The 27,868-nt window shown below is 39.6% G+C and overlaps 2 protein-coding genes, 1 long non-coding RNA gene and 1 pseudogene across 7 annotated transcripts in view; 2 read left to right on the forward strand and 2 right to left on the reverse strand.

Annotated features, from left to right (window-relative positions):
* LOC311042899 (myosin heavy chain, fast skeletal muscle-like) overlaps positions 1–27,868 on the forward strand; it is a 187,326-nt pseudogene that overhangs the window by 40,213 nt on the left and 119,245 nt on the right. The gene's annotated exons all lie outside the window — the stretch shown is intronic.
* LOC311042893 (H-2 class II histocompatibility antigen, E-S beta chain-like) overlaps positions 1–27,868 on the reverse strand; it is a 152,982-nt gene that overhangs the window by 12,832 nt on the left and 112,282 nt on the right. Inside the window, exons 4-9 of one of the 4 annotated variants that reach the window (XR_014600551.1) lie at positions 16,522–16,688; positions 14,455–14,674; positions 13,611–13,678; positions 12,559–12,672; positions 12,156–12,212; positions 11,650–11,866 (exon numbers count right to left, since the gene is read on the reverse strand). Coding sequence is in view for 3 of the 4 variants with exons in the window: in XM_084053973.1 (XP_083910099.1) it covers positions 12,175–12,212; positions 12,559–12,672; positions 13,611–13,678; positions 14,455–14,674; positions 16,522–16,688 (607 nt within the window). In the remaining variant the exon portion in view is untranslated. Of the gene's footprint in view, positions 1–11,542; positions 11,867–12,155; positions 12,213–12,558; positions 12,673–13,610; positions 13,679–14,454; positions 14,675–16,521; positions 16,689–27,868 lie in introns of those variants that run through there. The other 3 variants (XM_084053975.1, XM_084053973.1, XM_084053974.1) reach the window with 3 other exon arrangements.
* On the forward strand, positions 20,227–23,130 carry LOC311043153. Its single transcript, XR_014600589.1, has 3 exons — positions 20,227–20,300; positions 20,805–20,887; positions 22,932–23,130. It is a non-coding gene; the product is annotated as an uncharacterized lncRNA (long non-coding RNA).
* LOC311043162 (uncharacterized protein) lies at positions 23,496–27,301 on the reverse strand (the record flags this gene model as incomplete). Its single annotated transcript, XM_084054346.1, has 4 exons — positions 27,201–27,301; positions 27,009–27,092; positions 25,210–25,464; positions 23,496–23,623 (listed from the first exon to the last, which is right to left on the reverse strand). The coding sequence occupies exons 2-4, from the start codon at positions 27,073–27,075 to the stop codon at positions 23,496–23,498; spliced, it is 450 nt and encodes a 149-aa protein (XP_083910472.1). The 5' UTR covers positions 27,076–27,092; positions 27,201–27,301.

Below are 27,868 nucleotides of genomic sequence, written 5' to 3' on the forward strand. Positions count from 1 at the left end.
CTAACCTCATGTACATACTGTATGCACGTATCTTTGTTTAATTAATCTTTTATTCTGTCCTTGCCCCCCCCCCCCCCCCCCCCCGTCTTTTCTTTCTCTTTCTGAAAATAACTAAAATGGAGCTGCAATTTTTTTTTTTCACCCACTTCTTTACACCTTTAACCTGTGATGTGACAATAAAGATGATTCTGATTCTGTTGAAGAGAAACACAAGAAAGAAAGAAAGAAAGAAAGAAAGCGGGACAACTTGAATCAGAAAGCAAAATATCTGGTCACTTCAGAAGAGAAAACCCAAATAAAATGCTGGAGCACTCCACTGGTCTACTATGCACATAGATTATTATGCAGGGTGACAAGGGGGTGTGGTCTCTGAAGACCATATTCACACAGTGGCAATTTTGCTAATAAGTTAATGAAATGACACCCTGTTTCTTCAATGCACAATGCAAAAATGTCCGCCATGTGAATGTGGTCTATTATTTCGAATTCCATAGTGTAAAATATTACCAGTCAGAGTTCCATAGCTTTTGTCCCCCCCCCCCCCCCCCACTGGAACAGGAACAACAAACATCCTCATTCCCTGAAACTAAATGCTCTCCCCTGCATCAGTTTCAGTTGTAAAAGGTAACACAGACTTTGGTCCACAATAATGTAATGATCCACAGTCTGGAAGCACCCTCACTGGCACCTGTTTGTCACTTCCCATCACCCATACCAAACCATTAGAAATGAATGGCAAGTATGTGTCAACAGTTTTAGGCTTCAAAGAGCACCCTCTGCTGTCCTAAGGGCAAAGCCACTGGGCTGAGTGAGTTGGCCAGATTTAAAGGAGTAGTTCACCCAAATAAATACCTATTTCCTATCAATTACACACCACTTGAATCATTGAATTCATGGAGATCTTTTGGTTTTTGTCGCATTCCTAAACCAATAATTTGATGCCCGGCAGTCTCTCCAGTAGGAGACACAAAGAGTCTCCTTTGTGTCTCCTACCGGATACATAAGCATCTTTATTATTATCATCAAATTATTGTGAATGTGACAAAAACAAATACATCTCCATGAATTCAAGTGTTCATGGGGTGTGTAATTCATAGAAAATAAGTATTTTTTTGGGTGAACTACTCCTTTAACCCATTAAGACCGGGAACGCATCTGTGTCAATTTAAGATTTATTTAGGCTATTCAAGCATAGCAGATCTACAAGCTAGTAGATCTGCAAAAAAGAAATCATGAAATGATGTGCAAATCTTTGAATATATATTATTGATAACTAGTAGAGTCCTATTGGCGGTAGGGCTCTATAGATTGAGGGGGACTTGCTAGGCACTATTGGTGTTTTTTTTTTGTAACCCTGTGAGTGTGCAGTTACTGTACGTGTAGAGTGACGTCCCATTAGGTTTTTTTGCAAGTGTCTACTTAAAGTAAAGTGTACTGTTTCGGTGTTGAGGGGTAACCTAGTTGGGAGAGGTTATCGTATGTTGCAGTATTTTTGTTTTGCTGGATTCTTGTGTAGGTGGGCTGTTAAGGCTGGGTATTTCAGTTGTTTGAATCATGGAGTTTGTGCAGGATCCTCACACACTCATTCGGCTAAAGGAGTTAGATTTTGAAATGAAGAGTCTTGAGTTGGAAGAGCAAACATGTAATGCTAATCTACATAAGTCTGTGGTTGAACAGTCTGTGAAGGATCTCATTCGGCTAAAGGAGATAGTGATTGAAATGATGTGTCTTGAGTTGGAAGAGATGAAGGTGAATACTGATCTTGAGAGATTCAGAGCTAATTCTAGGCTTGTGATAGTCAGTCTTGAGGAGGAGCCAGGCTTGGTCAGGCTCCTCCTCCTCAATCGGATTTTGATGTGAGCATGACATTTGAACATGATGTAAATGTGACTGTTCCAACAGTTATTGCCTCCTCTGTTACCCGTTCTGCAGAGAAGCTGGCAAGCTATAGTGAGGACATTGACATGAGTGAGAGCTTTCTTGTAGAGTGGGATGAGGGTGGGACTGATGGTGCTCTTGTGGGTGGGACTGACGTGGTGTCAGCAGGGTTGCAGCAGGTCAGTACCCCTTGTGAGACAGACGTGTCCGTGTCCATTGAGACAGGAGACGTGGTGTAGTCGCGATCTACGCGGCCGTAAAAGTGCTCTAAACTCTGTCTGTACTCACCCAATAATTAATTCCTAAGACTTGGAGTCAGATATTGTCCTCTGGTTTCATATCCGTTTGAATGTTCTGCCAGAAAACGTGTGTTTAGTCAAATATCTCCACTTTTCCACGAGCTGCACACGGACGGCTTTCTGTACGCGCTAGGGGGGCCCGACTTGAGTGAAGGACCGAATATACCCAAACATCACGAACGTCATCACAAACGTCATAACAAATTGACACAGGGAAGCACAAACGAACGGGGCACACAATTGACAGGTGCTTGTGATTGGTGCGGGGCAATGAATCACTCCATCTGCCAATTGTGTGCCCCAAACATTTGTGCGTCCTAAAGGAAGTTTAGATATATTCAGTCCTGCACTCATTCCAGGCCCCTCGCCCGTACAGAATGTCGTCCGTGTGCAGCTCGTGTAAAAGTGGAGATATTTGACTAAACACACGTTTTCTGGCAGAACTTTCAAATGGATATGAAACTAGATGACAATATCTGACTCCAAGTCTTAGGAATTAATTATTGGGTGAGTACAGATGGAGTTTAGAGCACTTTTACGGCCGCGCAGATCGCGACTACACAGCGCGCCGTCCAGGGTGATCTATGACTGTGTTTTTGGAATACATGAAATGTATGTAAGATCACAGACATTCTAGGGCTATTATTGTCAGTGCTCTCACACGGGTTTTGTCAAGATTTGGCTTGCCAGTCATTCAGGTGGACCTGGAGTCCAACTTAAGGTCACAGGTGTTTGACCCAGGTGGTAAGGCATTTGGACATCATTGTTACTTTTATGCTTATCAGCCTGAAATGTAGGCTACACGAGTGTTTTCACATGTGTATATTGACCAATACTGGGTTTTTTTTGTGCACATTGGATGCGAAGCAAAAAAACGAATTACTGCGTTAGAGTTGTTGCTGCAGATTTCATTATAATTTGGGAAAATTAATTAATGTATAAGTCTAAATCCTATGTGTTATTGAGTGGTGTTTTTCTGGCACTGGTGTGCGGTGTTGCCGGAGTCAGAACCCACCCTAACTTAGGGTGGGGGTGTTATGTGCTAGCACATTTTAACACCTCAGTCTACAGTCTTTCTTTGCTTGTGTGTTCACTAATGCTTTTGTCCTGTGTTTAGTGTCTATCCTGCCTTGCTGGCTGTGCTGCCCTGGTCTGGCTAGACACCTGTCACTCACCTGGGAGTGCTCTGGTGGCCCCTCCCTTTCTCAGCTGTGCCTGATTTGTGATTAGGGCCAAGGGCTATATAAGTGGAGCTGTAACTAGCACTCAGTTATCTCCCCAGCAGAGTACTACAGTAGATGTGTTCACTTGCTTATTTGTGTATTTCTTTATTTCAGTTCCAATGGGCTGGCTGTAAGTATTATTTGGTATGATTTTTCATCATTGGTTAGTTTAGTTGTTCATTTGTTTTGGTAAATTACAGGAATCTGGTGAGACGACGAGCACATAGTGTTTGGCTCACCAGACTCCCCACTTTTTAGTTTGACCAGCCCATCACTTTATTTTGTTAGGATTTTAGTTAGGTTTTTGTTTTGGATCATGATTATTTAACTTACTTCACAAAGCTGTATTTCAAGGTGCATAAAATATTACACACTTGTTGTTGCAGGCTGTTTTGTAAAATAAACTTCCCAAACTTGTGTGAAAACCTGACTATTTCCTTTATTATGTTGTGGTCCCTTGAGTGATCGAGCCAAGATTAAAGGGGCCGTAACACTAGTTACTTTGCAGATATAAATGATTATATTATAAAACATACATTATCCACTTTAGTCCTATTTTATACCTAGGAATAGCCTATCTACAAGCTCACAACGTGTCGCAACGTGTTGAGCTTGTAGATCTGCTATTTTCAAACATTTTAGTACTTTTTACTTTTGGTACTTAAGTACATTTTGATACCTGTACTTTTACTCAAGTAAAAGTACTCAAAAGTAAAACATTTGAGTACTTTTTCCACCACTAACTAATTATTCCACAGACATAGACCCATAAACTATTATTTCCCTATCTTTTAAAAGAAGTCCTGATCTTCATCTTTGTAATTAATGTGATCCAAGCTGTGTCTTGGATTAAGTGGGGATGTCCCAATCTTAATTAAATTATAACCCATGTCTAAAAGAATTATTAATTGGTTTCTTTTTGCTCTGCTTCTGGCCTTAATGTGAGGAACACACACTGGTCCTCTTCATCAGGTAACATTGATTTGATCCATTCAATACTTTTTTTTTCAAATAGCCTACGTATAACATAGGGTTAAAGTGGTTAATGTAATCATTTATATCTGAAAAGTAACTATTAACTAAAGTTTTCAAATAATTGTAGTGGAGTAAAAGTACAATATTTGGATCTGAGATGTAGTGGAGTAGAAGATTTGGAAATCGGAAACGCTCAAGTAAAGTACGAATACCTCAAAATTGTACTTAAGTGAGAGCACACACCCGGTACGCTCTTTTTTTTCACCGCTACACCAAATCTCTTCGCCCAAAATAGCAGATCTACAAGCTCACAACACATTGATGCTGGGACTTTTAGGCATATCTAATATTGTTAATCGCAATTATTTTGGCCTAAAAAATGGTGACATGAAATGGTGCCTATAGTCACCTCACCTGTAAATATTGTATTGGTGTTTTGTGGTCATGTTGTACATTTAATCAGGCTACTACTGTCAGCTACCCCCCCCCCACCCCCCCATTTTTCTCCCCCATTAATACACACACACACACACACACACACACACACACACACACACTGTGTGTTGTCTCTGCTGTTGTTTCCTACTGACCCAACTGCCAGTGAGGAGTCTCTCTTGCTCGCTCGCTCGCTCGACAGGAAATGCTCTCATACTGTAGTGTGGAATTATTGGAATGATAGAGAGAGGTGCACTCAGTGGTACGCAAATATCTGTCTGTCCGTCCGTCCTCGTTCTCTCTCTCTCTCTGTGTCTGTAGAACAAATTGTAAATAGTTGAGCATAGAGCTTTGATGTGAGGTCTGTTAGATCTACACAGCTAGTCTACACCAGTTTCCCACCAGGATAGAGGAAGCTGAATAACATTATTTCAGATGATCAAGTGGGGAAACTTGGTCTTGTGTCTCTCTTCTCTGTCTCTCTGTAGTCACACATTGCCAGATGAAAGATTGTCTGGCTCCTGATTTTATAACCCCCCCCCCCCCAACTGTTTATTAAAGAGCTGGAGAGTCAGACTATTTAACACTTTAACAACATATCACTTAAATCACCTTTAAATCTAAATTTGTGTTCTGACTTGGGAAATCATAAACCTGACTTAAGACACATTATGTGTGGAGTAACTGACTTAGTCCAGATTTAGGCAAATTAATTGAAAAAAACAAAGTCCCTCTTGACATGACGATCAGACCCTTCCTCACCCAGGAGTCAGCCCAGCTCCTTATCCAGACATCAGTCATATCAAAACTTGACTATTGTAACTTTCTCCTTACTGGCCTCCCGGCATGTACACTGAAGCCTTTAAGGCCGTGAAGGGAACGCATGTGTGTGTCATTTTAAGATTTCTTTGGCTATTCAAAAATAGCAGATCTACAAGCTCATAGCGCGGCACCGAGTGCCACACTATGAGCTTGTAGATCTGATATTTTTTTGAAAAATCCTGAAAATTTGTGCAAGTCTTTTATATACATTTTTAACTCAAATATTTGCTTCTGGGGATCCCTGGAACAAAATATTTTTAGATGGGAGGGGGTCCGCGGTCAAATACGTATTATTTTGGGGGTCTTTCTCATGAAAAAAAGTTTGAAAACCATTTAGCAACATAAGTAAAAAAAAAAAAAAAGAAAAAAAAAATCTTAGGAAAAAATAATTTTAGGATTTAGAAGAAATTTGTAAAATCCCCAGAAGCAAAGATTTGAGTTAAAAACCTTCGCTTTAAAATAATAAATATATATATATTTAAACTAAAGATTTGCACACATTTTCACGATTTTTAAAAACAAATAGCAGATCTACAAGCTCATAGCGCGGCACTCGGTGCTGCACTATGAGCTTGTATTATCTGCTCATTTTTATATATCCAAATTAATCTTAAAATGACACAGATGCGTTCTTAAAGGGTTAAGCCTCTCCAAATGATCCAGAATGCAGCAGCACGACTGGTCTTCAACCAGACAAAATGTTAACATGTCTCCCCCCTTCTCCTCTCCCTCCATTGGCTCCCAGTTACTGCCCCCCATCAGCACAGAGTACAAAACAAACACTGACGTTGGTCTACAAAGCAACCAAAGGTATGACACCCTGTATCTTCAATGCCTGATCCAACCCTACAACCCCTCCTCCCGCTCTCTCAGATCAGTGAACTGTCACAACCTTCACTAAACATCCGGGACAACGCTCCACACGTCCCAGACTCTTGCACCTGATTCGGATGCTATCAATGCATAGAATGGGAGATTATCACGTTCTATCAGACCATTGAATGGGCGAAGTAGGCGACCTACCGTCTACCCCGCGATTTATCAGACCATTCAGTGGGCGTAATCAGGAGCTACTGACCTACCGACGGAGATGACTTAAATACTTTAGTTTCGGTTTTGGTTTTGGTTGTTTCGGTTTCGGACCATGACGGAGGCGCGCAGTCTCAGGCGAGGTGGAGCCCCGCGACGGGCCACCGAAGGAGCTAAGGCGACTGAGTTGCCGTCCGGAGCGGTGCGACCCTCGCCTGTGCCTACTCAGCGCCGTTCGAGTTATGTACCGATATGGACAGAATCGTAAATATTGTTGTGGGGACTGCTCCGCCTCCGTCGGTAGGTCAGTAGCTCCTGATTACGCCCAATGAATGGTCTGACAAATCGCGGGGTAGACGGTAGCTCGCCTACTTCGCCCATTCAATGGTCTGATAAAACGTGATAATCTCCCATTCAATGCATTGATAGCATTCGAAGCCGGTGACTCTTCTCCCTTCTGGCTCCCAAACTATGGAATGAACTCCCCATAGCAGTTAGAACTGCAGACTCACTCCCAATCTTCAGCCATAAAGACTCTCCTCTTCAGACTCACCTCAGCCCGTAGCACTTGTCCTAGCCTTGACGACCTCGCAGGATTATGCAAAGGCTAAAATGTAACTTAGATAGCATGTTACGTAGAGAGATGCCTTGTTTTACGTATGTATTAGTTATTATTAGATGATTGGTTTACTTATGTATAACTTTATTATTAGATTACTATTTCTATGTATTTGATGTATTATGATGTATTACTGTATCTTGTTTCCTTGCTTACTGTAAATCGCTCTGGATTAAGAGCGTCTGCTAAATGCCTGAACTGTAAACTGTATATCAGAGATGGCCAGTGTCATGAACAGATCATTCAGGCAAAAATGACGTAGGCCATTATTTTAGGAAGGTGACAATGCCCAAGATAGGGATACCAGGTTGAAAGGGGTTCACCATCTTAAACCCTCTATTAAAACGGATTGGAGTTACGACTGTGCTTCTTTCCGTCGACACCAACTCTCTTTGCCCCAAAAAAAATTGCAATGTGACTCTTTGTGAGCTTGTAGATCTGGTATATGTTTTGCTGAATGTTCCTCCCAGAACAGGCATGCTGAGGTTCAAGTGGTTAAAGTTCTTTGTTTTTCCACTTCATTATTGAGAGTGTCTGTCAGTTTTGTTTTGTTTAGTATTTTTAGTTAGGTTAGCTTTTCATGGTGGGTTGGCTCCAGGGACGCATACTCAGTTGAACATACTCAGTTCCATTGCGGGGGTGGGGGAGGGGGGAAAAAACTCCGACATCTACACCTCAAGGAGTACATTTTTTTTGTACCAAATTAACCAAAATAAAGTAACAAAAACGCCTCAAAAAGTAATAAACCGGTTCGCACGCACAAACGCACGGAACGCATCGTCCCCTTCGGTTCAAAAATGCCCTCGCTCTGGCTCTACATTTTGTCTTGATGTGTGTTTTTGTTTTGCCTGTCCAGTCACCCATTCTGTATGTTAATGAGCCTGTGATGTCATGTCCTATAAAAGCCATGTCTGTTCTGCAACCTTGTTTAGTCACCCTGAAGAATTTTTATTATTATTCTTTATTAACCAGGGTAGTAGCTGAGCACAAGTGCTCATTTTCAGCAACGCCCTGCACATAGAAACACACAGACAGACAGACAGACACATTAAAACCTGGGAGCTGACCAGTACAACCACAGTCTTATGCTGTTGGTCTCTAAGCAGCTCCACTGGAGCAGTTGGGGTTCAGTGCCTTGCTCAAGGGCACTTCAGTGGTGTTGGGGAAGTGGTGAACATTCACTTCCCCACCCAGATTTTTCCTGACGGTCCGGGGATTCGAAGCGGCAACCTTCCGGCAACGAGGGCGCTCCTCTAACCTTTAGGCCACCACTGCCCAAAGAAGAAGGCATTGTTGTCACAACTCTTCAGTGTATGTTTTATTCTTGCTACCTGGGACGTGCAGAGAATGTTAGAGAGGCAGGGGCTGACATTTCCTAAACGGACTTTTGGCCAAAAATAGCGAAAATAGCGGATCTACAAGCTTGAGAGCATGTAGATCAGCTATTTTCGGTGTACGACCCGCACTCTTTATCTACTGCATGGAGATGCGGCCTATACGACATGGATTTCTACACAGAGGACACATTCATTCAACGTAAAATGATGCGTTCAAGTTCAGAAGAGTTTGTATAAGGGCAATTCTCCTGAATGCTGCATTCATGGTCTGGAGAGGGCAGTTTTTCGCAGACGGGTAAAGAGTCAGGGGCTCAAGCCCCCTTTGATGTCTATGTGTGCACGTGCCAAGTTGCCACCATACTATTAACCCATTAAGACCTGGAACGCATCTGTGTTATTTTAGATTTTTGTGGCTATTCAAAAAATAGCAGATATACAAGCTTGTAGATCTGCTATTTTTGAAAAATCATGACATTTTGTGCAAATCTTTGAATATATAATTATGTTTTTAAAGCGTACATTTGTAACTTCAATCTTTGCTTCTGGGGGGTCCCTGGAACAACATATTTTGAGATGGGGGTCGGCGGCCAAATACATTTAATTTTGGGGGTCCTTGACATGAAAAAGTTAGAGCACCACTGATATAGAAACATACGTTTTTTTCAGAAAACTGTTAGGAATTTTAGAGGACATTTTGTAAAATCGGCCTCAGGCGAGTGGCCAGAGTGCCGTGGTCTCTTTCCTTTTTTGCAAATCAATGTTGTCACCCATTTGTACCAAAGAGCACGTTGTTGGGGGTTTTCACTCCAGACAAACAGATGTTCTCCTTTCTCTCTTGTTTCTGTCAGTCTGTGTTGGATCAGTGGTTCCCCACGTTTTCTGGATCAGGGCCCACTTGAAGATAATGGAAAGCGTTGGCGGCCCACCCATCTGTTATCTTAGTGTTCTGACACTTATTTGGGGGCCCACTTCCCAATCTCCTCACGGCCCACCAGTGTTAGAGATCACTGTTTCCCAAACAGTGGGTCGGGACCCGTGTTTGGGTCTCGGACACATTTTTACGGGTCGCAAGTAAATATCCTCTTTTTCTGTTTCCTACATTATACAATATTTGTTATTATTTCAAAATATCTAAAAAAATAAATAACTGAAAGTCTTTTCATCAAACAATTCAAACATTTTCCAAAATTATTTCATAAATAAAATCAGAAAATCTAATAATATCCATAAATGAATAAAAAAAAAAGAAACGTTTAAGAAGTAGTGAAAAAAGCAGATCCACATGCTCGCAATGCGGCACAAAGCTACGCGTTGGTGAGCTTGTAGATCTGCTATTTTCACTGTTTGGATCCCGGACTCCCGGGAAAACGTCTACATTTCTCTCCTTTGGGTCTTGAGCTAAAAAGGTTTGGTAACCGTTGTGTTAGATCATTGATGGTCATTTATAACTCTTTTTATATACTTTATATCAGTTGAGGTTCTTTGTGCTCCAGAGGTCAACAGCTCTTCAGTTTAACCCATTCAATCCGGGAACGCATCTGTGTCATTTTAAGATTTCTTTGGCCATTCAAAAATAGCAGATCTACAAGCTCTCTGTGCCGCGCTAAGAGCTTGTAGATCAGCAATTTAAAAAAAAATGTGAACATTTTTGCAAATCTTTAAATATATATATTTTTAAAGCGAACATTTGTAACTCAAATCCTTGCTTCTGGGGGGTCCCTGGAACATAACATTTTGAGATGGGGGTCCGTGGCCAAATACTCAATATCACAATATAGAGCAATTTAACACGGTTACTGAACAAACACTTTTGTTTGTAATAATTTCTAAATCCTAACAGTATGTTGCTAAATCAGTGGTGCTCCAACTTTTCCATGTCAAGAACCCCTAAAATGATATATTGTTCTTCCCCCCAGAAGCACAGATCGGAGTAAAAATGGTCGCTTTAAAACATATATATTTACAAAAAATTGCAAAAATTCTCCACGATTAAAAAGAAAAGAAAACAGATCTACAAGCTCATAGCGCGGCACCGAGTGCCATGCTATGAGCTTCTATATATGTTATTTTTGAATAGCCAAAGAAATCTAAAAATGACACACAGAGGCGTTCCCTGTCTTAATGGGTTAAATATTTACGTGTAGACACTATGGAGCCTGTTTCAAAGAATAATGACCCGAAAACTCTTCCTTTGATGTTCTGAAGCAAAGGAGCAGGCTCTCTGTGTGTGTGTGTGTGTGTGTGTGTGTGTGTGTGTGTGTGTGTGTGTGTGTGTGTGTGTGTGTGTGTGTGTGTGTGTGTGTGTGTGTGTGTGTGTGTGTGCGTGCGTGCGTGCGTGCGTGCGTGCGTGCGTGCGTGCGTGCGCGCGATGGAGGGTGAGGAGGTCACACCATCAATAGTTAAAGCAATGTTTGAGTCAGGCTCGGCGCCAGTTTCAAATTGTGCCCCCTCAGTTTATTTTGGGGAGAAAATCACCTCAGACCACCCTAGAGGATCAGGTCCACCCATGACCTCAGACCACCCTAGAGGACCAGGTCCACCCATCACCTCAGACCACCCTAGAGGACCAGGTCCACCCATCACCTCAGAGAGGGTTTAGGTCCACCCATTACCTCAGACCACCCTAGAGGACCAGGTCCACCCATCACAGGGAAATAGTGATGTCATGATGATCGTAACACATTAATTATCACACATTATAAATGATTACATAATAATAAATTACTTATGGTCAATTATAAAATAATAAAACCTTTTTCACAAACATTGTTGACTGACTCCCATTCAGATGGATATTAATATTATATAATGTTATGAAGAACTCTGATTGTGTGTGTGGCATTTATTTAATGTTTCAATATAGTGTTGAACTGAAATATTATGTATATATTATGAACCGCCCACACTAATTGGGACTCCCTCTTCCTTTGGTGTGGCGCCCAGGTGGCGCCTAAACCCTGACCTTTAACCTCACATAAAATATGTCTATAAAACTAACTTTAACCCTAACCTTAACCTCACCTCAAAACCACGTTGACCTGGGCGAAACACCGGGACAAGACAGTAATTATCGTTAGCCTTAGCTAGCCAATTATTATTTTTAATTGTTTAAAGGACACATTAGTGAAAAAGGTTGATGATGTCATCATTGTGCTGCTGAGTATTTAAAAGCTGAATGGACACACATGTATTTCCTCCTCTCTCCACCAGGGATGACTCTCTGCTTCTCTGAAAACACACCCAGGTGTTCTGTGAAAAGACAATAAACCATTAAGAATCAGAATGTATTAACTGTGTGAACATGTTAACACTTTAGAATAACATTTGATTATTACATTTGATTATTAGATTCATTATTATAATAAATTAAGCAGAAGACACATGATAATGTAAATTCACGCGACCGGGATGGTTTACCAGGATAGTTGTTTCACTTCTTACACAAGCATGTTGTTTTGTGTGTGTTTTCTACTTTTATACACTTTTATACATAAAAAAAAAAGAAAAAAGGTTCAGTAAAAAGAAAGAGGAAGTGAACCTGGGTATGTGGGAGGAGTCTAAAGATCATCATTGGTTGTCGGCACCAGAATACGACCTGATAGAAGAAGAAGAGAGACAGTTAAAGCAGACACACAAATAAATCATAATGTACTGTATTGTGTGTACTCTAAATGTAACACTGATGTATTAAAGCTAAATGTGACAACATAGAACACACTTTGACCTCTAACTAGGTTATCTAAACTGGTCTAAACCGGTTAAGGTTCTAAACCAATATAAACCAGTTTAGGTTGTGACTTTACATGTTTGTTTGTTTGTTTGCATTTCTGTGAGGGTTCCACATGTCATGTCTCTGTTGATCTGACCTCATTTCTTCCACTGGTAGTATAATAATTAATTAAACAAGTTAATTAAACATGTTAATTAAACATGCTAATCACCTCGTTTCTTCCACTGGAAGTAGATGAATCCAGACAGGAACAAGACCAGACCCAGAACCAGACCTGATGCTCCCATGGCCACCTTGTTCTTCACTGACTCTGGCATGGAGTCATCTGACAATACAAATATTATATCATATCATATCATATCATATCATATCATATCATATCATATCATATCATATCATATATCATATCATATATCATATTATTACAGTAGATTAAAACACCTTGTTCTTCACTGACTCTGACATGGAGTCATCTGACAATAAGCTACAACAACCAAACACAATAAACAATAAACAGACGACACAGTCATTGTGAGTCTGTTCAGTAATAATGAGTCCAACCCTATTGGTCCAGTTCTTGAGGAGTTTGTCACCTGATGTGACATGTCCTTCTTAGAGCTAAATACATCCAAAACAAAGGATATGATGATAGATTTTAGAAGACATGAATCAACCTTTTACTATGATGATTATAAACCAGGCTGTGGAATGTGCAGAAAGTATCTTGGGACAGAGTCATAGACTCAGAGCTCTGAGGCAGTTTGTAAAAAAGAACATCAGCGCTTGTTCTGTCTTAGAAAACGGTCTTGTTTTCACATTGATAAAACCATGATGACTCTTTGATCTACTTTTATCAAATCAATCTGGTCTTTGATCTGTTTTTATCAAATCAATCTGGTCTTTTATCAGCTTTTATCAAATCATTCTGGTCTTTTATCAGCTTTTATCAAATCAAGCTGGTCTTTTATCCGCTTTTATCAAATCAATCTGGTCTTTTATCAGCTTTTATCAAATCAATCTGGTCTTTTATCAGCTTTTATCAAATCAATCTGGTCTTTAATCTGCTTTTAGCAAATCAATAAACTCATAGCACAGCTACAAATGTTTGCTTTAAAAATATATGTATTCAAAGATTTGCACAAATGTTCACGATTTTTCAAAAATAGCAGATCTAAAAGCTCATAGTGCGGCACTCGGTGCCGCGCTATGAGCTTTTATATCTGCTATTTTGACAGTAGATTACACTAGATTACAGTAACTGACCCCAGTCCATCTTGATAGGCGCGGTCAGGCTGGGATGTTCCACCATGCATGTGATGTTCTCTCCTGATCTGTAACAAACACACACACACACACACACACACACACACACACACACACACACACACACACACACACACACACACACACACACACACACACACACACACACACACACACACACACACATTTGAAATATTTATTTATGTCCACATAATAAGAAGTACAGGACGTACAAAGGACATAAACACTGCCAGTGCAGTCAGATGAAGGGAAAACAGTTAGTTACAAAGCGCATGTAAAGCAGAGCAATGTTACATACAAAACAAAAGATGGCATACTTGTCAAACACAGCGGACAACAATCATGGGTAAAGGAAGCAACGCCTCCTCCAAATTGAGCGGCTTCCTATAATAGCTGATATTGAGCAGTACCTTGCTAATTGTTTAGCCCTCCTTTTGGAGAGGCCGGCCATTTGCAGGCCCCTCACAACCAACTTGTGCACGTGTCCTAGACTACCAAAGATAAAAAACAAAAGTTTACATCTGTAGCCTAGCTGAGAGATGGTCTGCTCTAGCTGTTGATATTTTAGCACTTTGGTTAGGAAGGCTTCCTCTAAGCTGTAATCAAAAGTACAGCCGACCACACACACACACACACACACACACACACACACACACACACACACACACACACACACACACACACACACACACACACACACACACACACACACACACACACACACACACACACACACACACACACACACACACACACTGGTAGTACCAGTAGAGGTGTCTATTAGTTGTGTATTTCTATGTATAGGTGTCTGTTAGGTGTGTACCTGGGTGTGTACTCCAGGTAGGAGTGGTACTGGTAGTACCAGTCTCCATCAGACAGCTCATCGGTAGAGGAGAGACCAGAGGTCAAAGGTTCTTGACCTATCCACCAGGTCACCAGGATCACTTTAGGATAGAAGTCGTAGCTGCTGCACCTCAGCATGTGAGTGTGTTCACCACGACGAGGGGGAGTCTCTGACTTCAGACTCACTTTGGGCTCCACTCCTAAAAAAGATCATGATGATTATTATTATTATTATATTTATTATTATATACCAGTCATAGGAACATGTCATTATAATTAATTTGTATCATCTCCTCTCCCTCCTTTGGCTCCCAGTTGCTGCCCTCACAGAGGTATGACACCCCCATATCTTCAAGACTCTTCTCCCTTCTCTAAAACACCCTGGTCAACGCTTCACACGTCCTAGACTCTTCTCCCTTCTCTAAAACACCCTGGACAACGCTCCACACGTCCTAGACTATTTTCCCTTCTCTAAAACACACTGGACAACGCTCCACGTCCTAGAATCTTCTCCCTTCTCTAAAACACCCTGGACAACGCTCCACACGTCCTAGACTCGTCTTCTCCCTTCTCTAAAACACCCTGGACAACGCTCCACACGTCTTAAACTCTTCTCCCTTCTGGCTCCCAAACTGTGGAATAAACTCCCCATTGCAGTTAGAGCTGCAGACTCACTCCCAATCTACCACCATAATCTGAAGACTGTAGCACTAGACCTAGCCTTGATGACCTTGCAGTCTTATGCAAAGGTTAAAATGTAATTTAGATATCATGTTATATAGACGGATACCAGGTCATTTGTAGACCTGGCATCCTATAGTTTGGATAGTTTCAATGTACAGATTTTTTGTTTTCGTTTGATATTATACTGTTTAGACTGATGATAGGTTATTGGTTTACCTATGATCCTAGATTACTATTTCTATGCATTTGATGTATTACCTTGTGTTTTCCTTATTACTATAAATCACTCTGGATTATGAGCTTCTGATAAATGCCTACATTGTAATTGTAAGTGTCAATGTTTGGCCACCAGATGGCACCAGATAATAACAATTTCATAGAGTACTGTAGATTCTATAATAGTCTACAGTTTTCTACAAAGTAGAATGCATTTATATAATGTAATTTAAACATATTTAATAATTCATAGTTACACAGTGCTTTACATTAACAAAAATAAACCATTAAATATCATTTAATGAAAATAGTTTGAATGAACTAGAGTAGAAACAAGCAAAACAATACATAAATACACATACTTCTGTAAAATATTGTGATAAAAATATACAAAACAAACTAGTAAAGACAATCATTAAAATATAAAATCAGGTGGTGAAATGAAGTGTATAGAGGTGTGTTTTAGCCTGCATGGTTCTTTTCAAAGTCAATTTCAAAACATTAATGCTGGTGTCTCTGTTTTAGGCAGGTCATTATATGATGGTGAAAACACTCAGAAATAGATCTATATGTTTCATTTACATTTATACTCTGTGTACGATGGTGACACCACATGTTGTGAGCTTGTAGATCTGCTATTTCCACTGCGTTAGGATAGAGTATAAATCAGGCTTAAAGGAGTAGATCACCCCAAAAATTACTTATTTTCTATCAATTACACCCCATGAAGCATTGAATTCATGGAGATTTTTTAGTTTTTGTCTCATTCCTGAGACAATAATTTGATGACCGGCGGTCTCACCGGTAGGAGACTCAAAGAGTCTCCTTTGAGTCTCCTACCGGATACATTAGCATATTTCCACCGGTAATCAAATTATTGTCTCAGGAATGAGACAAAAACGAATAAATCTCCATGAATTCAAGGCTTCATGGGGTGTAATTGATAGAAAATAAGTCATTTTTGGGGTTAACTACTCCTTTAAGTGTTTAAGAGGATCTGAAATGTTTGTCAGCAGATTAAGTAATGTTTTATAATCATTATCAGATCAATATTAACACCATTAATCATCTCTGAATAGAATCATGTGATTTAATGTTATAGTTTATGAGGTGATGAGTGTTGAGTGCTGCTCTGAGATCAGCTCACCTCTCTTGTTCAGAACAGAGGAGTAGTTGATCTCAATGTTGTGTTTGCAGAATGCCTCTGGTTGTGCTCTCCTATAAGCCAGTTCTCCAGGATCTTTATTCCAGAGCTCTGCGTTCTTCACACCAAGCTCAGTGTATCCAACCCACTGGTCTACTCTACTGTCCCACCTGATGACATCACCATCACCATCGAAATGATATGACTCTATGTACACACAGAAAAAAAAAGGTTCTTAGATGGTTCTTTAAAACCCTATATGGTTCTTTGAAGAACCATCACCTGCTAAAGAACCATTTTATAAAGCAAATGGTTCTTTAGATTCTTAAATGGTTCTTTAAAATGCTATATGGTTCTTCATATTCCTCATATGGTTCTATGGGATTTGAAAGGTTCTTATTGGTAGGGGATTTTGCAACTGTAAATTATAACCTGTATAAAACAATTACAAATTATTATTTTAGTAGACGCTCTTATTTCAGAGTTATTCACAAAAAGCAAGGGTAATACATCAAATGCATTACATGGAGATTGTAGTTTTAGGATAGGTAACCCGAGAGTCTATTGTCAGTCTAATCATATTATATAATAAGGGGGGGAAAAAGCCTTATCTCTGATGTCAACTTCAGCCTTAACCACCCTGCTGAAAAAAACAGCACAAACCAGCTTATGATGGTTGCTGGTTTTAGCTGGTATGAGCTGGTCTTGGCTGGTCTTAAGCTGGTTTAGATGGCATACCAGGCTGGACAAGCTGGTCAGGCTGGTCAGGCTGGTTTGCCAGTGTAGTTGGTTAGCTGGTCACTAAGCTGGATTCTGCTGGTCTTTGCTGGTCAGCCAGCTGGCTGGCTGGACTGACCAGCAAAGACAAGCTGGTAGCTGGTCTTTGCTGGTCAAATGGGTGGACAGACCGCAAAGACCAGCTTAGCAGCTGGTAAAGTTTGGTTAGATCAGTGGTTCTCAACATGTGGATCGGGACTCCCAGGGGGGTCCCCACGTGATTTGGGGGTGGTCCCCAGATGACAGTGAAGTGACAATTTAAGGACCTTTAAGACCTATTTAGTACAAAAAAAAAAACACCATTACTGCATCAAAAGTAATCAACAAACTATACTATAAAAACATTGAAAATAGCAGATCTACAAGCTCACAACACCTTCCTTGCGAGGCGTTGTGAGCTTGAAGATCTGCTATTTTCACAATAGAGTCAAACTAAACGTAAATGCATCAACTCCTACATTCCAAGTGCTTATCAGGGTGGGGGGTCCCCAGCTCAAATATGATTATATAAAAATCTAAAATATATAATATAATATTATATTATATATAATATTTAAAAAATATATTCCATCAATTAATAAAAAAACAGCAGATCTACAAGAGTTGTGAGCTTGCAGATCTGCTATTTTAACTAGTTTGGATCCCGGGGAGACATCTTACCTGCCATTAGACTGTGAAGATTTTCACAGTCTAATGGTCTAATTGCCCCCCCCCCCCCCGCAGTATATACAGTATATTTTACATTACATCTTGTTGCATTCGACGCGTTGTGAGCTTTGTGATCTGTTTTTACAGAGAAGTGGGCCCTTTATGGGCCCTGAGTAGTGTTGCCATATCTCCTTATTATAAGCGACTTTGGGCTTGTTTTTCTGTAAAGTTGCTTGTAAATATTAGTGAAATATTTCACTTATTCTTTTTGAAAATAGCAGATCTACAAGCTCACAATGCGTTGCAAATGCGACGCACTGTGAGCTTGTAGATAAAGCTCTATAAACCTATGTAGGTGTCGCTTCTTTTGGGCTTAATTGTTTTCACAGACCTGGCTGCTTATTTCTCTCACAAAATCTGGCAACAATGTCTCAGCTGGCTCGCGACCCTTGAACTCGCTCGCGACGCGCGGGGAGAATGAATGCTGTCTCGAGTCAGCTCTCACTTCAATAGAAAGTTAGATCAATTGCATAATTGCATTGCTTTGGATTCATCAAAAATAATTATAAACCGGCTTCAGAGAAGATAACAGAAAGAAGAAGAAGCGGCGGACATTTTAGGTGAGTGTTGACAGAAATACTATTTATGTAGGCTTTTTAGCCTACTATTACTGACTGTATTTATAAGTGCGTAGGCTGCTGTGTTCGAACTCGAAGTCAATCACAAGTCATGACCCAACATTGTTTAGTTATATAATTTGTCTTGATAAAGGGATTATGACAATAATTACAAGAAATTACAGTGGGAATATACAATATCATTTTTAATATAGGCCACTATCTGTACTGCTTGCCTGTGTGCTGCTCAAAACTAAATTCAGAATATGGCGGCGTGTGTGTGTCTGCGGCTTTCAGTGATGAAGCTACAGAGTGATTTAATATCCTGTGAACTCTGAACATTAATGATTCGTCCGTCCGTCTGTCTGTCTGTCTGTCTGTCTGTCTGTCTGTCTGTCTGTCTGTCTGTCTGTCTGTCTGTCTGTCTGTCTGTCTGTCTGTCTGTCTGTCTGTGTGTTGCTGCAGTGGCCAAAACGAATGGTTTGCAGGCAGCCCTACTAAAACAGAAAAAGGAACCCAAGAAGAGAGAACCCCCCCTCCCACAAAGAAAAGAGTTTGAAGGTAAAGTGATATTGTTTTGTTTTGTGTAATATTAAAGTAATCATTGCTTCAAACTGTTCAGTAACAGGGGTCTCCCAGACTCTTCACCTCTTTAGTAAGCCGAAAATGCATTTCCAGGAATACCAAATTTAATCAGAACTCTGGATACAGGATAAATAAGTGCAATTGGAAGTGATGACACAAAGAAGTGGGCATACTACATTGGAACAGGAACACTTAACATTGAAGCTAATGAATAGGTACTCTCTCCTGAAATTGGCAACCCATCTGAAACTGAATTGTCTACTTATTAAAGAGATCGAGAGACCCCTGCTTATTAAGACCGGGAACGCATCTGTGTCATTTTTTTTTTATTTCTTTGGCCATTCAAAAACTTGGCCATTTCTTTGGCCATTCAAAAACAGCAGATCTACAAGCTCATAGCGCGGCACTCGGTGGCACGCTATGAGCTTGTAGATTGCTATTTTTGAAAATCTTTGATATATATCTTTTAAAGCGAACATTTGTACCTCAAATCTTTTTCCTTTTATTTTCAAAAAACTTTTAGGATTTAGAGAACATTTTTAGAATCGGCCTCAGGTCTTAATGGGTTAAAGCTGCACTATGTAACTTTCCTCTTCTCCCCCGGATTTGAACCCGGTTTCCTGAGCAAGTGCTTTTACCATTGAGCTAATAGAGCGTGTCACCATGGGGCGCGTGGCATAGTAGCTGCAGACATACTTGTGGGGTGCAACACCTGCTTGCTCAGGTGATACATTGAACCTTGACCATCAGATCAAAATTCATGTCAGATCCTGTGTCTAGGTGAGACATGACCTTTGACACTAAATGTCTCAATAGAAGAGCAGGCGAGACGAAATGCAACCACCCCAATTGTATAAGTTATATAGTATTATTTGTATTAACATACTCTAACATACAGATTGTATAAGTTATTGTATTAATATACTCTACGATACAGATTGCATAAAATTACATTTTATTCCACTTTAACTTTATAACAAAAAATATCTTGTTTTATCCAAAATATATCACTTGCACTACCTTTAGACTCTGACTCGTCTGAATATGGTGGAGATGCTGTTGTACCCCAAGCTATCCACAACGAAATGTCAAGTACAGTCGTACCCAGAAGAAGGCCAAAGAGTTGGAGCTGGACCTACAGCACCTTAAAACTAAGTAAGCAATGACTAATTTTAACGAAACAGTTGCATGAGTTTGCTCTTCTCTTTTTGTATATATCTATATGTTGGTTAATTGTTCTCATGTTCTTTTTTACTTATATAATAATATATATATATATATCTTGACCACAAATGTTAAAAAAAAACATTATATAGAAAGCATGTTATATGGAGTGGACAGATGCTAGGTTCATTATTAAACTGTTATCCTACTAACGCATACTGTACATCAATTATTTTTTTTACATTTATTTTTATCCGTACCCTGTTCATGCTTTAAGATGCAACAAATTAGAGATTGCAAAACAGAAACTGGAGGAAGGGCCTCAATATAGCTCTGCAGCAAAGCCTGACATCCCTGCTGCAGATAAGCAAACCAGTGACAGCATAGGTGTGTTTAGACAGTCATACTGTTCTACGGAAAATGGTGACAATGTGTACAATATAAGTACTGTGATACTGCCAAAAGGAACTTAAATGTGATTCTCTAAATTTTCAGTTGCAACTTCCTCCATTTCCTCTTCCCCCGAGTGAGACGATTTGGCATCGACACCTGGGATGTTTGACACCAACGGTGACAAGGTATTGAAGAAACATACTGTGTAGGACAGTGGTTCATAAAAGTGGGGTCCCCAGGGGGTTCCACAGTGTCCCCAGCTAAATAAGAAACAGTTAAGCACAAAAGCACTATTTCAAAAATAGGCAACGGGTCATGATGCATCGTGAGCTTGTAGATCAGCTATGTTTTGCTATTTCTGAACTATTTTTGAACAGTTTTGCCTATAGATACACACGGAGATAGACGGGAACGCCCAGGAACGCCCATTCGATTTTGGCTCGGGGGAAAACACAACGATCTGCCTCATAGAGTTACATCATACACGATCGTTTGGATCACTTTCAGAGCTATTTTATGGACGATAGAAACATTGTCAGCCAAGAAAAAAATCCATCAGAAGGACAGCTGGAACACAACTTGACTGACTTATTTTTAAGATATATGTGACTAAAAAGACCAAACATTGACAATCTATGAGCTCACAGCGCGTCGGAACGCGACGCGTTGTAACTGTGAGCTAGATTGGCAATGTTTGGTTTATGTTCCCCCCAGAATACGTAAACTGGGGTTCATGTGGTTTATCACTGATCAGATTGTCCTTATATTTTATTGCATTAGTCAAGTTTCAGCACAAGCACCACCTAGACCGGAGATGTTTCCCTCTTTACATCTCCGTCTGAATACTAAAACACTCGCCCCAAAACACAGTCGCCCCGGGGCAACTGTGTATTCACCTGGTATTCCTAAACATAACCTCAGTAAAACTATGTCTAACCCTGAACTTATTTCAAACCGTAATACAGATGCAAGAATACAAGAACCGCTGGTCGGTGGAAATGGGGGCGAGCGTGTTTTGGGGCGAGTTTTCTGGTTACCACCCGTCTCCCCCGTGTTGCCAAACATGCTTACATATGCACAGTGTTTAATCGCCTGGTAGAGACACTATTACAAGATATGATCAATTAAACTTACCATTATATCGAAACCCAACAGCCATTAAGTCATCAATAATGTTTATAGTGAATTTGAAGTACAGTTTAGAGACTGTTTTGTGAACGGCACGTACCGACACCATTATCATTTGGCGACATGCATCATTTGATATCATGCAGGATTTACACACTGCTTTAGCTCCGTGTTCATTGCCAGATTAACAATTGTGTTTTCTGTAGGTTTTTAAACGAGGATAGGTTAGGGTTTGGCTTGTTTTGTGTGTAAATCGCTGCATGTTGCGTTTCCAAACTGTAATGGCGTCGATGTCTCCTGTACTAGGAATTCACTAAAACGTGTTCTATAAACATCATTGATGAATGACTTTTGCTTTTTGATATTATGATAAGTTTAATTGATCATATCTATAGAAAATGTAATAGTGTCTCTTACCAGGCGATTAAATCAGATAACCTCGGGCCATTGTGTTGTGTTGGATCCTCTGTCCAGTCAGGACAATATTCCAATCGGACTCTTGTTTAATTTGCTAATGTAACGTTCCTTGTCGAGTGGCAACAAGGTTCTGTGCCTGTGATCTGGCAAGCCATGACGCCTGCTTTTTAAATTGGTATACTTTTACAGCATGTGAGTTTGAAAACCCCACATCCCTCTGTCTATACCAGCTGGGGGAAATTTGTGTTTTCCCCCGAGCGCGCCTCCGCCTCCGTAGGTACGGCCCACTGATGATGACACTACGCCGTGTGGATGTATGGCATGCACAAAATAGGGATGCCAGGCACAAAGGGTTATTTCACTACTGTTTTACCAGCTAGTATGTAATCCAATGACATTGTACTGTATAATAATTACTTTAACTCTCCCCACCTACAGTATAGACAGTTGTAGAATTCTGTACTAAATCTAATCCAACAATTAACATCTTCTCTATTGGAGGTCCATGGCACCAACTCTTTTCCAAATAGGGTCCACATTTGGGGGTCCTTGACATGAAAATGTCATTTCTTTACAGTAAACTGTTTGAAATGTGCCTGCTTTTATCCAAAATGAAAGTCTGGGAAATGTCATGGTAAAATTTGTTTTAATTTCTAAAACATGTCTTGTTTTCTTCTGTTTCAGGTCCACATTGGCTCTGGTGTGTGGCTCCAAAAGGAGATCTGGAAGATGGTGGCAGCAAACACCAAGGACTCCCTGTTCATGAAGGAGCTTGCTGTTGCCATTTGGGGGACAAGGAATGCCCCCACTAGCCCCCCAAAAGTTTCTAAAGATTTAAATCTAAATGTGTTAAGTTCATGTTTAATGTTCAAATATGGAGATATGTGGGCTTATTTATTAATAAATTCAAATGATAAAATCTTGTGTCCATCTTTTCCAGTAAATCTAATATATTTTAATGTGTAATGAAACATTTATTATCCAAAGAACCTTTTTTTTCTGAAGAACCATTATAAAACGGTTCTTTATTGAACCAATTGGATCCTCAAAGAACCACTTTAGAAAAGGTTCTTCAGAGAACCATTTTTTTACATGGTTCTTTGAGGAACCAGAAACGGTTCCTCAAAGAACTATTTTTTGATGGTTCTTTAATGCACCTTTAATGGTTCCTTATTGAACCATTCGAATAAATGGTTCTTTAAAGAACCTTAGTGTAAAAGGTTCTTTCTGGAACCAAATATGGTTCTTCTATGGAATCACTCTGAAGAACCATTTTTGGTTCCAGATCGAACCGTTATTTTTCTGTGTGTACTGTATGTCCTTCAGCTCACTGGAGTTAAACACACAGTGGAAAGCCATATAGAACACATATCCATCTGGAAATAGACAATTACAAATGTCATTAATGTTCAGTTTTATTATCATCTGTATAATATCAACACTAGGCTAACTGCCCCCTATCGGCCAAATATGTCACTACATAAAGTCTAAAATAGGTTCAGGATGTGAAATATAGCATTAAAATGTTTTGAATGTATATTGAATATCTTAAATACAATGAGATTGAGCTACCAGTTAAGTTTTATTTCTCTATGTGTCCAGTTGTCTGTCTGTCTGTCTGTCTGTCTGTCTGTCTGTCTGTCTGTCTGTCTGTCTGTCTGTCTGTCTGTCTGTCTGTCTGTCTCTCTCTCTGTCAGACCCCATCATGTATTTCCAGGTCCAGGATAACCCCTTTTTTATAACTACTATATATAAGCTATTTGAAAAGAGAAGATCTACAAGCTCATAGCGCGGAACCGAGTGCCGTGCTACGAGCTTGTAGATCTGCTATTTTCAAACATTTTAGTACTTTTGGTACTTTAAGTAAATGTTGATGCAAATACTTTTGTACTTTTACTCAAGTCATTCTTGAATTCAGGACTTTTACTTGTAACAGAGTACTTCTAGATTGCAGCATTGATTATTTTACATAAGTAAAACATTTGAGTACTTTTCCCATCAGTGACTCTAGTCAGCAAACAAGGTAAATAGTCACATATAGAGAGTAGAGAGAACAATGAAGAGCCTCAAAGACACTATAGGATACCAGGTCAATCAATATTACAATTTTGGGGGGTCTCCAGTTCAAATAGGATTATTTTGGGGGGTCCCATCCAGTTGAAATAGGATTATTATTTTAACCCCCCCCCAGTGTTTGGCCACACCCACAGATTCAAACCAACCCCCCAAGGTGATAGGCCACGCCCACCCCCAGCCGACAGCAGATCTACAAGCTCATGAACTTTCTTTTGTATTGATCAATAAATGAAACAACCATAAAGTAACACACTCTACCATCCTTCAGTGGTGGAAAAAGTACTTAAATGTTTTACTTAAAAGTATCAAAAATTGCAATATAGAGAAATACTCTGTTACAATTAAACGTCCGGAATTCAAAATGTACTTGAGTAAAAGTACAAAAGTATTTGCATCAAAATGTACTTAAAGTACAAAAAGTAAAAATACTCATTATACAAAATGTCCCATTTCAAGTCTTGAAATGTATACAAATCTTTTGAAAATAGCAGATCTACAAGCTCACAATGCATCAAATCGTGATTAGTGACGCATTGTGAGCTTGTAGATCGGCTATTTTCAAATGGCCTATAGGGCTGAAGTGGTTACTGTATGTTTTGTAATAATAATCAAAATCTACAAAGTAACTAACTAAAGTTTTCAAATAATTGTGTGGAGTAAAAGTACAATACTAAAAGTACAATACAAGTACATACTAATGCATAGATTTGTTAAATAAAATAAAAATAAAGCACCTTGAGCACATATTCATGTTTACTAGAAATACATATTATTTAGAAAATATTTCACCATAAATGCTTAATATACATGTTTAAACATTCTCATTAATGTTAAATATATTCAACCGTTTTAGTTAATAACTATTGTTTTCATAGTATTCATGTACCTTTCACTGGTGGTTTCTTCAAGGCAGTGCGAGTGGTGTCCAGGTTGAGTTTGCAGACCGCCTGCTGATTCAAAGCTCTTCTATAAGCTCCTGTGAAGGTGATTGGATCTACAAACGGAGGCTGAGGAAACACCGCTTTCCCTTTGTTGAAGTCTGCGTACATCACCACTTCACCATCCAGTGCAAACATCCACTCTTTATATGGGTCTTTAACTGTGTCTGAACAGCCAATGACTTTAATGTTCTCATGGAACACTGGAAATAAAACAAAGATGAAATTAAATTCAACAACAAACTTCTTCACAGTGACAATAACACATAATCATCTTGTTAAACGATCATGTTTGCAGTGGTGGAAAAAGTACTCAAATATTTTACTTAAATAAAAGTATCAATACTGCAATTTAGAAGTACTCCGTTACAAGTAAAAGCCCGGAATTAAAAATTGACTTGAGTAAAAGTACAAAAGTATTGCTATAGAAATGTATTTAAACTACCAAAAGTAAATGTACTAAAATGTTTGAAAATAGCAGATCTACAAGCTCACAATGCGTCGCGATGCACGCGTTGTGAGCTTGTAGATCGGCTATTTTCAAATAGCATAGGTATAAAATAGGGCTAAAGTGGTTAATTTATTTTTTATAATTTATATCTGCAAAGTAACTAGTAACTAACATTTTAAAATAATTGTAGTGGAGTAAAAGTACAATATTTGCCCGTGAGATGTAATGGAGTAGAAGTAAAAGTACTGGATATTGGAAATACTCCAGTAAAGATAAAGTATAAGTACCTCAAAATTTGTACTTGAGTACAGTACTTGAGTAAATGTATTTAGTTACTTTACACCACTGCATGTTTGGTTCTTATATGAAGTGAAAGGTTGGATATTAAAAGTAACTTCCTGTCAAACGTTTTATTCACTGAAACAGATTCTAATGTTTTTTTTGTTTTGTATTGTGTTATGAAAGTAATTCATACAGAATGATTTATTTCATGATGTCACAACAACAGTTCCTAACATCTGTTTTAATGTTTATGTATTTGGACCAACATTCAAGATCCAATACTGTATATACAGGTAGTAAGAGGTGTGTGTGTGTGTGTGTGTGTGTGTGTGTGTGTGTGTGTGTGTGTGTGTGTGTGTGTGTGTGTGTGTGTGTGTGTGTGTGTGTGTGTGTGTGTGTGTGTGTGTGTGTGCGCGTGTGTCTGTGTGCGCGTGTGTCTGTGTGTGTGTTTGTCATTTGTTTATATTTGCATTGTTCATATTTGTTTTTATATAATTGCGAACGCGGAAGGTTTTGGCGCGCCTCCGCCCAAGTGGAGCTTACTATGTAATCCTGCTCGGCTTGTGTGTGTGTCTGTCTGTGTGCGTGCACTGCCTGTGTGCAGCCTCTAGAGTGCGCCAGAGTGCCGAGCAGGGTTTCATACATACACACACACACACACACACACACACACACACACACACACACACACCACCCACACACACACACACACACAACACACACACACACACACACACACACACACACACACACACACACTCACACACACACACACACACACACACACACACACACACACACACACACACACACACACACACACACACACACACACACACGCCTGCACTACAGTGTGGCCATGAAGAACGCAGGAATGTAGACAATGCTCTGATTAAAATGCACACACCTGCAACATATTTCGAGCTGCGTTCGCTTCCAGCGTTCGCGCGTCTTACTTGTAACAGTAGATATAAATGTATATATTATATAATAACATGAATATAATGTACTTACTTCCTGGGATCGCTTTGACATGAAGTAAAGAGGAGAGGATGAGGAGGGTGGCTGTAATCTTTATCATCACTGATCCAAACTGAACTGAATTTAATAGATGAGAATAAACAGACAGATGAGATAAACAGATGAGAATAAACAGATGAGAATAAACAGATCAGAATAAACAGATCAGAATAAACGGATGTTTACTGAAAGAGAAGTTCTGGAGTCTGAAAGAGAATGAAGGAGGACTTGTTCTATAGTTTAGAAGAACCAGCCAATCAGATTAAAGATATAATGTTACATCATCTGTGTCCAGTAAAAGGTGACATCTTAAGGTACTCCCAGACCAAACAGACTGGTTCTGACTACTTCTGACTACTTCTGACTGCAACAGACTGGTATTTGGTTGGCAAAAGTTGGCATTTAGTCTGTCGGCCGACTCGCCCTTTGATATGCTAATTCGAATAACTTCCAGCCATCTAGAAACCCATCACCAAAGAAAAAGGAAAAACAGCGCCCTCTGCAATTCTTGAGAGATTACTTTCAGCCTAGTTGCCAAGTCTGCTTATTATAAGCGACTTTGGGCTTGTTTCCCTGCAAAGTCACTTGGATGTTCCCAGCGTTTTTTCTTTTTTTCTTCACTGATGTGGTGTAAAGTAACAAGTACATTTACTCAAGTACTGTACTTCAGTACAATTTTGAGGTACTTTTACTTTACTGGAGTATTTCCAATTGTCTATACTTTTACTCCACAACAATTATTTGAAATGTTTAGTTACTAGTTAATTTGCAGATATAAATCATTATAAAACATACATTAACCACTTTAGCCCTATTTTATACCTATAAGCTATTTGAAAATAGCAGATCTACAA

The sequence above is a fragment of the Gymnoscopelus microlampas genome (genome assembly GCF_963454915.1).
Source record: "Gymnoscopelus microlampas genome assembly, chromosome: 4".
Taxonomy (NCBI): Eukaryota; Metazoa; Chordata; class Actinopteri; order Myctophiformes; family Myctophidae; genus Gymnoscopelus; species Gymnoscopelus microlampas.